This window comes from Equus asinus, chromosome 10 (genome assembly GCF_041296235.1).
Source record: "Equus asinus isolate D_3611 breed Donkey chromosome 10, EquAss-T2T_v2, whole genome shotgun sequence".
NCBI lineage: Eukaryota > Metazoa > Chordata > Mammalia > Perissodactyla > Equidae > Equus > Equus asinus.
This window is the reverse complement of record NC_091799.1, coordinates 35,054,881-35,067,209: the sequence shown is the minus strand read 5'-3', so window position 1 is coordinate 35,067,209 and position 12,329 is coordinate 35,054,881. Positions and strand designations below refer to the sequence as shown.

General features: G+C 38.4%; 1 protein-coding gene across 4 annotated transcripts in view; it reads right to left on the bottom strand.

The window, feature by feature from the left end:
- The window catches only part of ELP1 (elongator acetyltransferase complex subunit 1), a 52,004-nt gene that overhangs the window by 29,181 nt on the left and 10,494 nt on the right, over positions 1 to 12,329 (bottom strand). For all 4 annotated transcript variants that reach the window (XM_014834467.3, XM_044779086.2, XM_070519069.1 and 1 more), the window contains exons 8-15: positions 12,014 to 12,104; positions 10,543 to 10,666; positions 9,459 to 9,552; positions 6,779 to 7,009; positions 5,277 to 5,447; positions 4,374 to 4,473; positions 2,455 to 2,637; positions 279 to 385 (exon numbers count right to left, since the gene is read on the bottom strand). In XM_014834467.3, the coding sequence (XP_014689953.2) occupies positions 279 to 385; positions 2,455 to 2,637; positions 4,374 to 4,473; positions 5,277 to 5,447; positions 6,779 to 7,009; positions 9,459 to 9,552; positions 10,543 to 10,666; positions 12,014 to 12,104 (1,101 nt within the window). The remainder of the gene's footprint in view (positions 1 to 278; positions 386 to 2,454; positions 2,638 to 4,373; positions 4,474 to 5,276; positions 5,448 to 6,778; positions 7,010 to 9,458; positions 9,553 to 10,542; positions 10,667 to 12,013; positions 12,105 to 12,329) is intronic.

Sequence of the window (12,329 nt, the reverse complement as noted above, 5' to 3'; positions counted from 1 at the left end):
AAAAACTGTCACATCGATACTTGCGAAAACATTTAACATGGAATCTGGATCACATTCCGAATGTGTTTTGGAAACTTATTAGGGTACTCCAGTTCATTACAAGAGAAAACAGAAGTAGAACACACCTGTCAATTCCACATTACAGCTTAGCGTTTTCCAGGGTACTTAAAAGACCTAACAATCAATATGGCACTGACAAGATATTCATAGGGACATGTTTTCTAGAATTAAACATCTATATAAGCATAAATATGCTTTCCTAACATTATGATACTCACCCCAAAGGTACTTTAGTATCTGGCCATCAGCCAGCTGCAATGCTACTGACTTGGTCTTGGAATTGCAACACAGATTGATTATGACGCCCTCTACTGCTACTGATGAACTGAAAAAAGTGAAAAAGGAGGCTGGGTGTGAACAGATCATTTTTCTCAAAAGCAGTGACATTTCACTGACTTTGCAAAACAGAAAAAGAAATGTGCAATTTCCCTTTGGTGTTACACTGCCTATTTCAACACAATATACATAATACATATATAGATATAATATACACACACAATACTATACATAACACACACATATATATACACACCAACAGATATAGACAGATAGAAAAACTATTGCAAGGGCAAGCCCAGATAAAGCAATTACCTGTCACATGACACTATTTCTCACAATGCCAATAAGCTAGGTGTCTACATTGTAAAGTCATCACTCCTATTCTGGCAGCAACCTAATACAACTTATTGCAACTTATTATAATTTATTGCCTTCACTAGACATGCATAGTACCAACGTAATTTCTGTCTTCTTAAAAGATAAACTGTATCAAATGAAGCAGTGAATTGATAGGAAATTGAGCATGCTCAAAATCTGTATTCATGGAAATCTGTGGGTCATCATTAATAGGAAGAGGGAAATCTGTTATTGCCATTATATTTTTACCTGAGTCAATAAATAAAGAGAAATGTATTAAGGGAAGTGGAAGAGGTAGCAATAAAAGCAAATGGTGCCAAGGCTAACATTTATTCAGAGTTTTTAACCAATCTACAAAAAACCCAAATGCCCCAAATTTTGTGAGGATAAATTATCCACAAACAGGTAAAGAAACTGGAGCTAGTCTAGCTGGAATTGGATCCTGGCTCCACCCGCATGATCTCAGGCAAATTACTTAACTGATCTGTGCCTTAGCTGTCTCAACTGTAAAACGAGGGTGTTTATAGTACATACTTCAAAGAGGCATTGTGAGAAGGAAGCGACTTCATGGAGGCAAAGCACTCAGAAGAGTGCCTTTCACAAAGCACAAGCTGTAGTAAATGTAAGCTATTGAGATACTTTATATCCCTCAAAGACATTAATAATTTCTATGAACAAAATACTCTTTGAAAAACAAACATCAAGGCAGCAGAAATCTATTTTAAATGACTTCTCATTTCTTTACAACAAATGAGATGACAGCACCTAGCTTTTCCTTCTATAAGCTAATGATAAAAAATTTCAAACCTGGAGAAGTAGAAACTTGCATAATTTAGACATTTCTAATGTAAATTATTGTTTTTGAAAAGCAAGCCCCTGGTTAACTTAAAGTGCAGCACGCAGCTAGAACATATTCTGCATCCAGACATATTCACAAAAAGCTTTTTAAAAATATGAAGCATTATGAGTCAAAGATTAGGAGTTAATGCCTACATTAGAATATGTTTCATGTATACAATATGGAAAGGTTCCTTCCTAACAAGGGCTTTCAGAATTTAAATCTAACTAGTAGATCTTTAATCACAAATGAATGTAGGGATTAATATTCGTGTTATGCCTAAGGTGCCCAGTTTTAACACCGGAAACTTGAGGATTTCTTGAAGATGTCTAAACAACACTACTGCACGACAGGCTTGCATTATAGCAAACAGCACTCATTAACTAAAACCGGTTATGTGACAAAGATGCAGTCAGGAATCAAAACGAAACTCAGAGCCAGGGAGCAGGGAAATTTTAGCAAAGAAAAATAGAAGAGACTTTCCACTAGTAAATGTAGTCAAGTGCAAAATAGAATGAATAGAAAAGAAAGTCGAAAGAAGTATTGTGAAGTCGCCACATAAAAATGAAGCACATATATAGATAGATAGATAGATAGATAGATAGATCTTATAATTGATTTTAATAACTAACAAGGGTGATCAGAGTGGCTAATTTTCATGGGCTAACAATTACCCTGCTGGAATGTAAATATAAGCTGAACTAAAGTTTTTAACGCATCTTACACTTCTTGAAACATTTTTAGTCTGTATTTTGACATGACAAAACTAGCCTTCACCGTTTTGCTAAGTGTGTCTAACAAGGAAGCTACTGCCCCTCAACCTTGCTCACTAGAAGCCAGAGAAGTTCTATGTTCATAAAAGACAAAACCTAACTCCATCTGCTTATTAACACATGGAATAGAGGCACATGTTGCAATACCTAATGTTGAGCTGTCCTTGTTCGTCATCTGTCTCGGAAGGGGCCACAGTCAGATGGTGAATGACAAACTGTGGGCTGGACTGACTGTAGCTTACAGCTAGGAAAACGTCTTCTTGAATCCAGGTGAGAAGGCTGAGCTTTAGTGGGTTTACTTCTTGCTCTTCACTATTCTCGAATTGAATTCTGTTTTAAACATTGAAGAATATCCAAGACATAAATAAAACTTTAGTATCACTGAGATTTTCCTGAACAAAAGAATGAACCACCTTGTAGACGGTCAACTCCTAATTATTTGGAGGGATAAAACCTCTGGTAATGCCAAATACTAGAAAATCCAAAAATAATGTTTGCCTGGCTTAAACATATATTTTTCTATTTATTTAAAATTAAGTTTCTTACACTCTGAAATCTTTAGATTTGAAGAGAACACTTTAAGAAACTGATTACACAAGAAAATTACTTGCCCCAGGTCCTACACTAATAAACCCCAGAGGCTGTCCAATGTCACCACTTATCAGCATTCAAATCAGGCTCCAGCTGATATTTGGGTCTCAGAAGAATGGGTCCTCTCCCAGGCATCTCAGATCGAAATAACTAATTAGCTTGAGAGATGGTTTCTCTGTTTCTAATGCCTTCCTTCTGTAGCATTTACACACCAGAGGAGGGAACGTTTTTGCCAACTCATGCAGGAACTCATAATGGCTACTACCTGACTTTTAGCTCAAACAGCAAATCCTCAGCACGCACTGAAGGAGCTGGGTCACTAGCCTGATCTTCCTCCTCAAGCAGCTCTCCCTGGACTGTCTCTCCACTGCATGTGGCCCCATGCAGGAGCATTCCTACCTCTGGTTCTCGCCGACACCCTTCTGTTCATGGTACCCAATGTTCCCAATCCTTCTTTGCCAATCCTAAACTTCTCTCTTCTTCAATGATCAAGATAAGTATTCATGACCTTCATGAAATCTTCTCTCAACAACTCAGAGTTATCCTTCTCTCAATTTTTTAGAAATGAAACTATATTCTAAATTGCCTCACACTTTCTAGTTTGCCTTAAATTTGTCCTCTAGTGGTTTCAAGTCTACGAAATGAAATAATTCATGTAAACGTTCTTTGAAAACTACTAAGCATCATACAGACAGCCCCCAAATCATATGCAAGTTGGAAACTTACATACAGTTATTAAATATATTGCATATATTTAAGAAAAATTATTTATTAATTTGGTTATTTGTTCTCTTCAGTTCATTATTCCTATTAATTTATGAATAAATGCTCCCAGGAGGTAGAGTAGCGCAATAATTAAGGACATAGGGCTTATCAAATAGAATAGAATCAAATCCTGCATTCTTACAGAAGTGGCATTATAATTAACAACTTGGCTTCTGGGTCATTTTACAATACCTGTATGTACCTGAAGTATTCAATTATACCAAGTCATCTATAATATTGTTTTACAGTTTTACGGTGGGAAAATGCATTCTGATTTCCAACCTGGGAGCCTCAAAGCCCAGCAACCATAAGTTCTGGAGTATGGGATGATGCAAAGACAGACAGTGCATTAGGTGAGCCATATGTTAACAAACGTATGCATCCTCATTACGTAAGCAAATGCTACTCCGCCCGATCATCTTCATCTCCATCTTTCCCATGTGATTTTCCCTGGAGAACCAAGAGCTGACAGGGGAATGGTTCTAGGCCAGCTTATGGCTTGTGCTCCACTGCCACCTGTCGGTATATATGGCATTCAGATATACAAGTAATTGGCTTTCCCAACCAGGCTGAAAAACCAGGGCCCAAGTGTTCTATCTACTTCTTGTTCCACACAGCAACAGGCACAGAATAATAACAGTTGGCTGAATTTAGGACTAAATGCTGGCTGTTTCCGTTCCAAGAGATCAAGATAATTAAGAACAACCTACTTGTATCTCTTTTCTAGATGAGGTGTTCTAAGGGAAACTTTAAATCCATTTCCACCCACAGCTCCCAGTTTCACTGTAGGGTCCACACTTTGACTATCACCTAGAAAACAAAAATGCAAATACAATAGTAAACTACAAACATTTTTCCCAATACTAAGGGGATGGGGCGGTCCTGCATTTAATGACTTCTAGAAGGTAATCAACTTTACAAATAAAGGAATCTAGAAAATAATCACATCTTAACCTCTTTCTTCAATCTTTCCCTGCCTTTCAGGCTGAGAATTCAAAACGTATTTGAAAAAAAAGGCTACCAGTGTCATGTGCTAGTATACTTTACAACAGGACCACAGAATTTACAAACAAAAACAAATTTCAGATTCTTCCAGTATATCAGGAAAGCAACTAGAAACTGACAGCAATTGGAGTATAGGACAACTGGATTAGAAACTAGAACACCTAAGTTGAGGTCCTTGTCCATTCTTGCTCATGCAAACTGCAAATCCTCTGGTATTTTGTTCCCTCATCTATAAAACAGGAAAACTCCATCTCTGACACAGCTCCTAGCAAAACTGTGAGATCAACTGAAAATATATGCAAAGGCAATGACAAGCGTAAAACAAGTTAGAGACACAATGGATGCAGTTATTTCCGGGACTGAATGTTACTCTTAAATAACTGAGTTTTCAATTCAATAAAGAGAAAGGAATTGTTCTTATAAGCCAGAGTAGGATTGAAACTCCCCCAAAAAACCCAAAAGCCAATTAAATATCATAAAGATAATGACTAATTACAAACTTCAAAATTTCTAGTAACTAGAGCTAAGGCAACACCAAACTATAATTTCCCTTTGTAGGAGGAACTTGATTCAGAACATCTTGATAACATCTTGGTTTTTCAACATACCACATTTATAAACAGAAATCTGGTTACTGGCATCTAGGATAGCGAGGTCATTACTCTTTTCTGGGTGCACAGAGAACACGACTTGATTCACGGAGTGTGGGAGCAGCAGTCGGTAGGAGCACATGGGTGGTGGAACTACACTCAGCCGGAAGACAGTTACCAATACCCTATCTGCAAGTGAGAGAGAAAGAGAAGGAGGATTAGACACATGGATGCTCAATTTGCAAAAATAAGGCATCTGAGGGGCCGGTTGGTGGCATAGTGGTTAAGTTCATGTGCTCTGCTTTGGTGGCCCAGGGTTCACAGGTTTGGATCCCAAGCACAGACCTACACACCACTCATCAAGCCATGCTGAGGCTGCAGCCCACAGACAAAATAGAGGAAGAGTAGGACAGATGTTACCTCAGTGACAATCTTCCTCAAGCAAAGAGGAATACTGGCAATAGATGTTAGCTCAGGGCCAATCTTCCTCACCAAAAAATAAATAAATAAATAAGGCATCTGAACAGCACGGTACCACTAACTAATGATGGTGGTGGAAAATATACAGTATTTCTTAAAAATAATTTTTGGTGTTTTTATCACGAATAAGCTTAAACACAGTACAGGGAGAAAAGTAAGTGTCAGGGCTCTGTCTATATCTGGCTATTGTCACCTCCAGGCCTAGAACAGTTCATTCTGGGCTTAGAGGTTTCAAGTGCCAGGGACTAGAGAAAAATGGCAAGAGGTCAGAGTTCTAGCTTTAAACCTGGGCCTGCAATCAAGCCAGACTAAACCATGGGAATGATTCCCTTCAAAATCCTTAAAGCACTTTCCTATGCACGGATTTGGTAATAAGCTATCTCTGACTAAGTTCTCTATACAGAACATATGATTGTAAAACTAGTATTACGCCCTCATAGAACATAAATTAGCACAACTCACATTACAATCTCAGAAGTGAGTCTTCCTTTATGTTATCAGCAGTAAGTAAACTGTCTATTCAAGTGACTATTCCTCTCCCCAATTTCCTCCCCCTCACCAAAAAAAACCCCCTCAACCTAATTATAAAACACCAACCCAGTTCTCACACTAGACAGACTTAAACTGAACATATTGGAGAGGTACGTAATTGACAAGTATTTTATCAGAAAACAAAGGAACACAACTGGAGTGGTGCAAGGGTCAATGTACATCTATGTCAGGGCAAAAAGACAAGGCCAACACGCCCAAAAATGCAAGACGACTGCTGTCTTCTTCTCTACTCAAGGTGAAAATTGTCAATGTCTTCAGTAGGGAATTGGGGAGGAGAGGAGGAAATATCGTTCTCAAGAGAGTGGAAGTCCCACCAAAGGGCACCCCATCCAATCGAACACAAAACAACAAATAAATAAAAATAAACCAAACCACCAAAACAACCAATCAAACAAAAATTCCCCACTGTTTCAGTGAAACCACTAGGTCTGCAGGCAGTGGGCTCAGGACCCCTTGTGGCCTCATGGACACGTTTTCCAGCTGCTTACTTCCATCAATGACTGCCACATTTGCCATGTCACTTGAATTATCTCCCAAGCTCCGGTCAGTCGTCCAGTGCCAGTCATAGCAGAGGTAATGCCAGCCCTGACAGAGCACATGCAGCCGGTATGGGGTCACTGGGTCCCACATCAGAGACACAATCTTGCTCTTCCCAGAGGTGCTGAAGGGCAGACTTTGCTTGAGATACCAGTGATAGTTTCCAACAGTCCATAGCTGAACTGCAAGGGCAAATGAAAGGAAGAGCATCAGAGGCCAAGGGACCAAACTTCATACCACTTGCTAGAGGAGGATGGAAGCAATCTTTTCTTTCTCAAATGACCGTTCCTGGTCAGCCTCTTCACTAAAATAGTAATATTAACAATAATTGTTAAAAGGTAGTTTTCCAGGGGGATAAAACGTCAAGCATCAACAAAGTCACAAGCACACATAGTTTTTCTTCCCTCTACCTTCGAACTTTATGATCATGAGGATGGAAAGCTACTACGATAAGACAGTGTTTTAGTGAACATTATTTTTTCATAAAAATTTAGCAATTAAAGTATTAACACTTAATCCAAGAGTACGAGACCAGCATCACTACGCTGTATTAGGCTTAAGATGTTGATTTTCTTCCAAGTGCTTTGTGTGCAATTATGTCCAAGACTATCTGGTATTAACTATGATTTAGTTGTCCAAAGGAGATTAGCAGGCAATTACCCTTTCCAACATCTATTAAAAGAACAAGACTTAATCTTGAGGGATGGGGGAACTGAGAAGACATTGGTCAAAGGGTACAAACTTTCAGTTATAAGATGAATAAGTTCTGGAGATCTAACGTACACCGTGATGATTATAGTTAATATCTAAAAGTTACTAAAAGAGTAAATCCTAAATGTTCTCGCCATAACAACAGAAATGGAAATTATGTGAAGTGAAGGATGCCCTAACCAACCTGATTATATTTCACAAAATATAAACATGTATCAAATCATCACATTGTACATCTTAAATGTACACAATGTTAAATGTCAATTATATCTCAATAAAATTGGTAAAAAAAAAAAAACACCTAATCACGTCAAAACCAACCTTTATTAAACAGATGACACACATAAATGAAACTTTTAATTATATAAAGGAATTTCTTTTCTTTAAACATCTCCCTGCTCATAATGCTTAACTCAGCAAACACAGCAAACCTAATCTAGTTTTCTAACCAGGCTATTACTTCTACCTAGCTGTGAGCTGGTTAAGTTAGACCACATATTTATGTTCTTGAGGAACGATGCCATGGCTGTTCTCATGCAACACTTCTATCCTGAGCCTATCACTACGCCAGCCCTTGACAGCCTCATTAACGAGTGGTTCTCAACTCTCGCTGCACACTAAAAATCACCTGGAAGCCTTTTGTTTTTTAAATTAAATACTGATGTATAATCCCCCATTCCAACACACTGAATCTAACTCTGAGATGAGGCCTGGACAGCATTTTTTTCCCTAAAGGTGCAGCCAGGGTTGAAGACTATTGTGTTGAATGAATGAATGAGTTCCTTAACATTTCAGTTAAAGAAAAAGTTCTATTGATTAAAAAGTTTGAAAGCCACTTAGAAAAAAGTAGGTAAGAAGACTTATAAACAAAAATGTTCAGTGCATTGCTGTTGATGACAGCGAAAAATTACAAAACTTTAAATGTCTAATAGCATGGGATTTAATAAACTGTGGCACAAATCAATATTATATAGCAATTTAAAATGATGCAGATGGATGTCTGAAGTGGAAATATTTGCAACATAGTGTAAAAGCAAGTTGCAAAACTGCTGTATCATACCTATCTAACAAAAATGAGATCATAGCTATGTACACATAAAATGCGGAAGACAAAATTTTAATAGTGATTATTACCGAGTGATAGAATTACAGAATAACTTGCTTTTCCTTATCTTTATTTTCCAACGTTTTCACATATTACATAAACACTGAAAGATACATATTTACAATCTGGTTTACAACTTAAAAGCTACAGAGAGAAGATTCTTACTTATATCCAATCCCATTTCTCCTTCACTTCCACAATAATCCCTTCGCTAACGTTTTCATCTCCTGCAGTAATACCACCCACGAAGAGAAAGCACTGATGGCTTGCGATAGTTAACTTTTTATGTCAACTTGGCCAAGCTGTAACGTCTAGTTGTTTGATCAAACACTAGTCTACATGTTTCTGGGAAGGTATCTTGTAGATGTGATTAACCTTTACAGTCAGCTGACTTTAACTACAGCAGATTACCCCCCATAATGTAGGTGGGTCTCATGGAAAGAGTTTATGGCCTAAGGAGCAAAAATTGAGGTTTCCCAGAGAAGAAGAAATTCTGCCCCAAGACCATAACACAGAATCCTGTCTGAGTTTCCAGACTGCAGGCTAGCCTACAGATTTTGGACTCAAGACTGCAACACCAACTCAATTGATTTTCCAACCTGTCAACCTGCCCTGATTCCATGTCTCTAGAGAACCCTGACACATGACTGAAATCCACAAATAATCAAAACCTAACCACTCCCTCATCTCCACCTACCCCCTCAGCTATCTTTGATTACTCTACAGAACTAAGTAGAAGGGATACAGGCAACCCCACAGCCTACTATTATCGACATTTTACGGGGCATAAGGCTGAGATACCACAGCTGTTTTACCATAGGCTTTTAGATTGGCATTTTCTTCCCTCTGAAGGTCTTCCAGCCAAACTGCAAGCACAGCAGAATCTGCATTCCAGAGCAGATCATTTACCTAGGAGGGAAAAAAGACCTGTCACTGGCCTTTATGTATTTACTTCAAAATCTTTACTATAGCTGAATTCCCTGCTTTCACTAACCAAAGAATCCCATACTTGAGGTGATCCTTAGCTGCAAATTACTAACCTACAGTCATTAAACAAATCTGCGTAGTATCTCATTACATATAGAGGACTTCAGAAAACACATTATGCTTAAAGACTTAAGACACTTAACAACCTAATGCAAGTTGACATTTTTAGACAAGAAAATTCGAATATAGACTAAGTATTAGACAATACTAAGGAATTATTACTAACTTGTAAGGTGTGACAATAGAATTGTGGGTATGCAAAGGAAAATGTTCTTAACTATTAGAAATGAATACTGAAAATGAGATTTCTAGAATTAAAAACCCCAGGAAATGAAAACGTGTGTGTGTGTGTGTGTGTGTATAAGCCAAAGAGTGGTAGATACAGAAAAACAACTTTGCCAAATGCTGGTATCTCTTGAAAGTAAACAGTAGATAAATGGGAAATCATTATACTCTTCTCTCAACTTTTAAATTTTAACTTTCAGTTTAAATTTCTTATTTAATTTAGACTTACATTTAAATTTTTACATAATTAAAGATTACCATTTGATGTATTTCCACACCAGTAAAGATCCTAATGGTACACAAACTGCTTAAGGTTTAAATGTTATCAAAGAAAAGTATTTTTATCACCAGAAAAATTATGTTTTTGTCAAAATAAACAATAAAAATTAGCATTTCTGTTTCTGGTCTGTGTTTATCTAGGGTGGAGAAGAAATGTGATTTCTTCTTTGCAAAATCTCCTTAAGAAAGACAATTTCTCTTTCACACACACACAAATCAATTATAAGAAGCCACTATTTTCATTAGTATCTACTCTGGAGCTTCTATCTACATACCCACATCAAATACAAACCTCTCTAGCTATGGAAAGCCCTTCAAATTTGATGGTGAAACAACACAGGTACCTACCTTAACCTGATCTTTGAGGAAAGGAAGTGTAAAATGTCCATGGAGAAGTCCATTTTTCTCAAAAAACACAACATCATGCTGATTTGGTTTATCCTGTGTAGACGCAATCAAACTGCCTGAGGGCCTTGAAGCAAACGCAGAGCGTTAGAGCATCTGACAGCACACCCAGCGGGCTAAGTAATAGGCTGAAATCCAGAGAAACGACTTTTCCAGCGAAAACAAAAAATCTCCATCTAAGGAAGTTTTAAATCCCATGTGTCTCTTGGGAAGCAGTCACCCTAGTGTGTGACTATACCTGCCCAGAGGAAAGACTACCTCTTCCTAATTTACCCTCACAACCTTACAGATTCAGACCGCACTGGGTGACTTTTTAAAAAACAAATTAATTATTTAAAACATTCCTAATATAATGTCCTATAGAACCATAACCTTTCTCCTTCAATTACATGACTTCAGCAAATACTCCATGCTCAGGTAGGTATTTTTTAAGACTTCTCAATCTACTGAAAACACCTCAATCGTCTCATCTTTTTTATATTTGTCTCGTTTTTGTTTTTTTTTCTTTTGTAAAGATTGGCACATGAGCTAACAACTGTTGCCAGCCTTCCTTTTTTTTTTCCTGCTTTTTCTCCCCAAGTCCCCCCAGTACATAGTTGTATATTTTAGTTGTGGGTCCTTCTAGTTGTAGCATGTGGGACGCCACATCACCGTGGCCTGATGAGTGGTGCCATGTCCGCGCCCAGGATCTGAACCAGCGAAACCCTGGGCCGCTGAAGCGGAGGGCATGAACTTAACCACTTGGCCATGGGCCGGCCCCATGTCTCTAGAGATTTAATTCAAATACTTTTCTCTCTTTGCTCTGTCATCCAATTGCCACTCAAATACCGGCATGAAAGAAGATGTCTAAAACCTAGAGACCTCACGGTTTTGCATATAACAGATGCTACTGACACAGAGGAGATCTCTCTTGTATCTATAATCAGGGCAACTGCATATCACAGGCAGGCTGTGACCTACATAAGGGTAGTGGGCCAAGAGGTGAACAGGGCATGAATCCAGCCTGCATGTTCCTCAGCAAGCAGATCCTAGTGTGAGTCTGCACAGAGGAAGAAAGCCCTTTCCCAAGTTTTCCCCAAAGCTTCACTGCCTCACAGAGCCTTGCAGACAGTGACTTCCCTTCTAAGCACCATTTTCTGTTTTACACAGTGGCTTCATATAGGCCCTAGCTGAAACCTGCAAAATGTGTGGGCCTCAGAATGCTGAGATCTGTGAAGCAGCTCAGAATCTACTATTCAAAATCTAGACTTCAGAAAATAAAAAAAAGGAAAGGATTCAGGCTTATAGCCAAATGAGGAAAAGTAAATATCCTTTTGTGTTACATAAACACCAATATTCAACAGGTACCACCAGCCCCATCCCAGTTCCAAGAAACTCTCGGAGCAGGAAGTTACAAGTTTCTTCTCCCACTCACTTCCAAGCCAGAGCTGGTCCCAGGCCTGCCACCGGTTCACTGGTTGATTGTAAAGCAAACTCTCGATTCCACACTCGGACCTTCCGAGCTCCTGTGCAACAGGCAGAGTTAAAAGCAAACTTAAAACGTTATAAATGCTGTCAAGTCCTAACTGTTCAAATGCCTTTCTTACTAATAAAAACTGTCATGGTCTTACAAAGCCACTCAGATTATCTTGTTAAAAAATTGTATCCAACAGGTAGGAGGCTGGACCAGATGGCCTCAAAGAACTCTTCTAGCTCTTAGCTCTAAATTCATTTAACACCTAAAGCAGAAC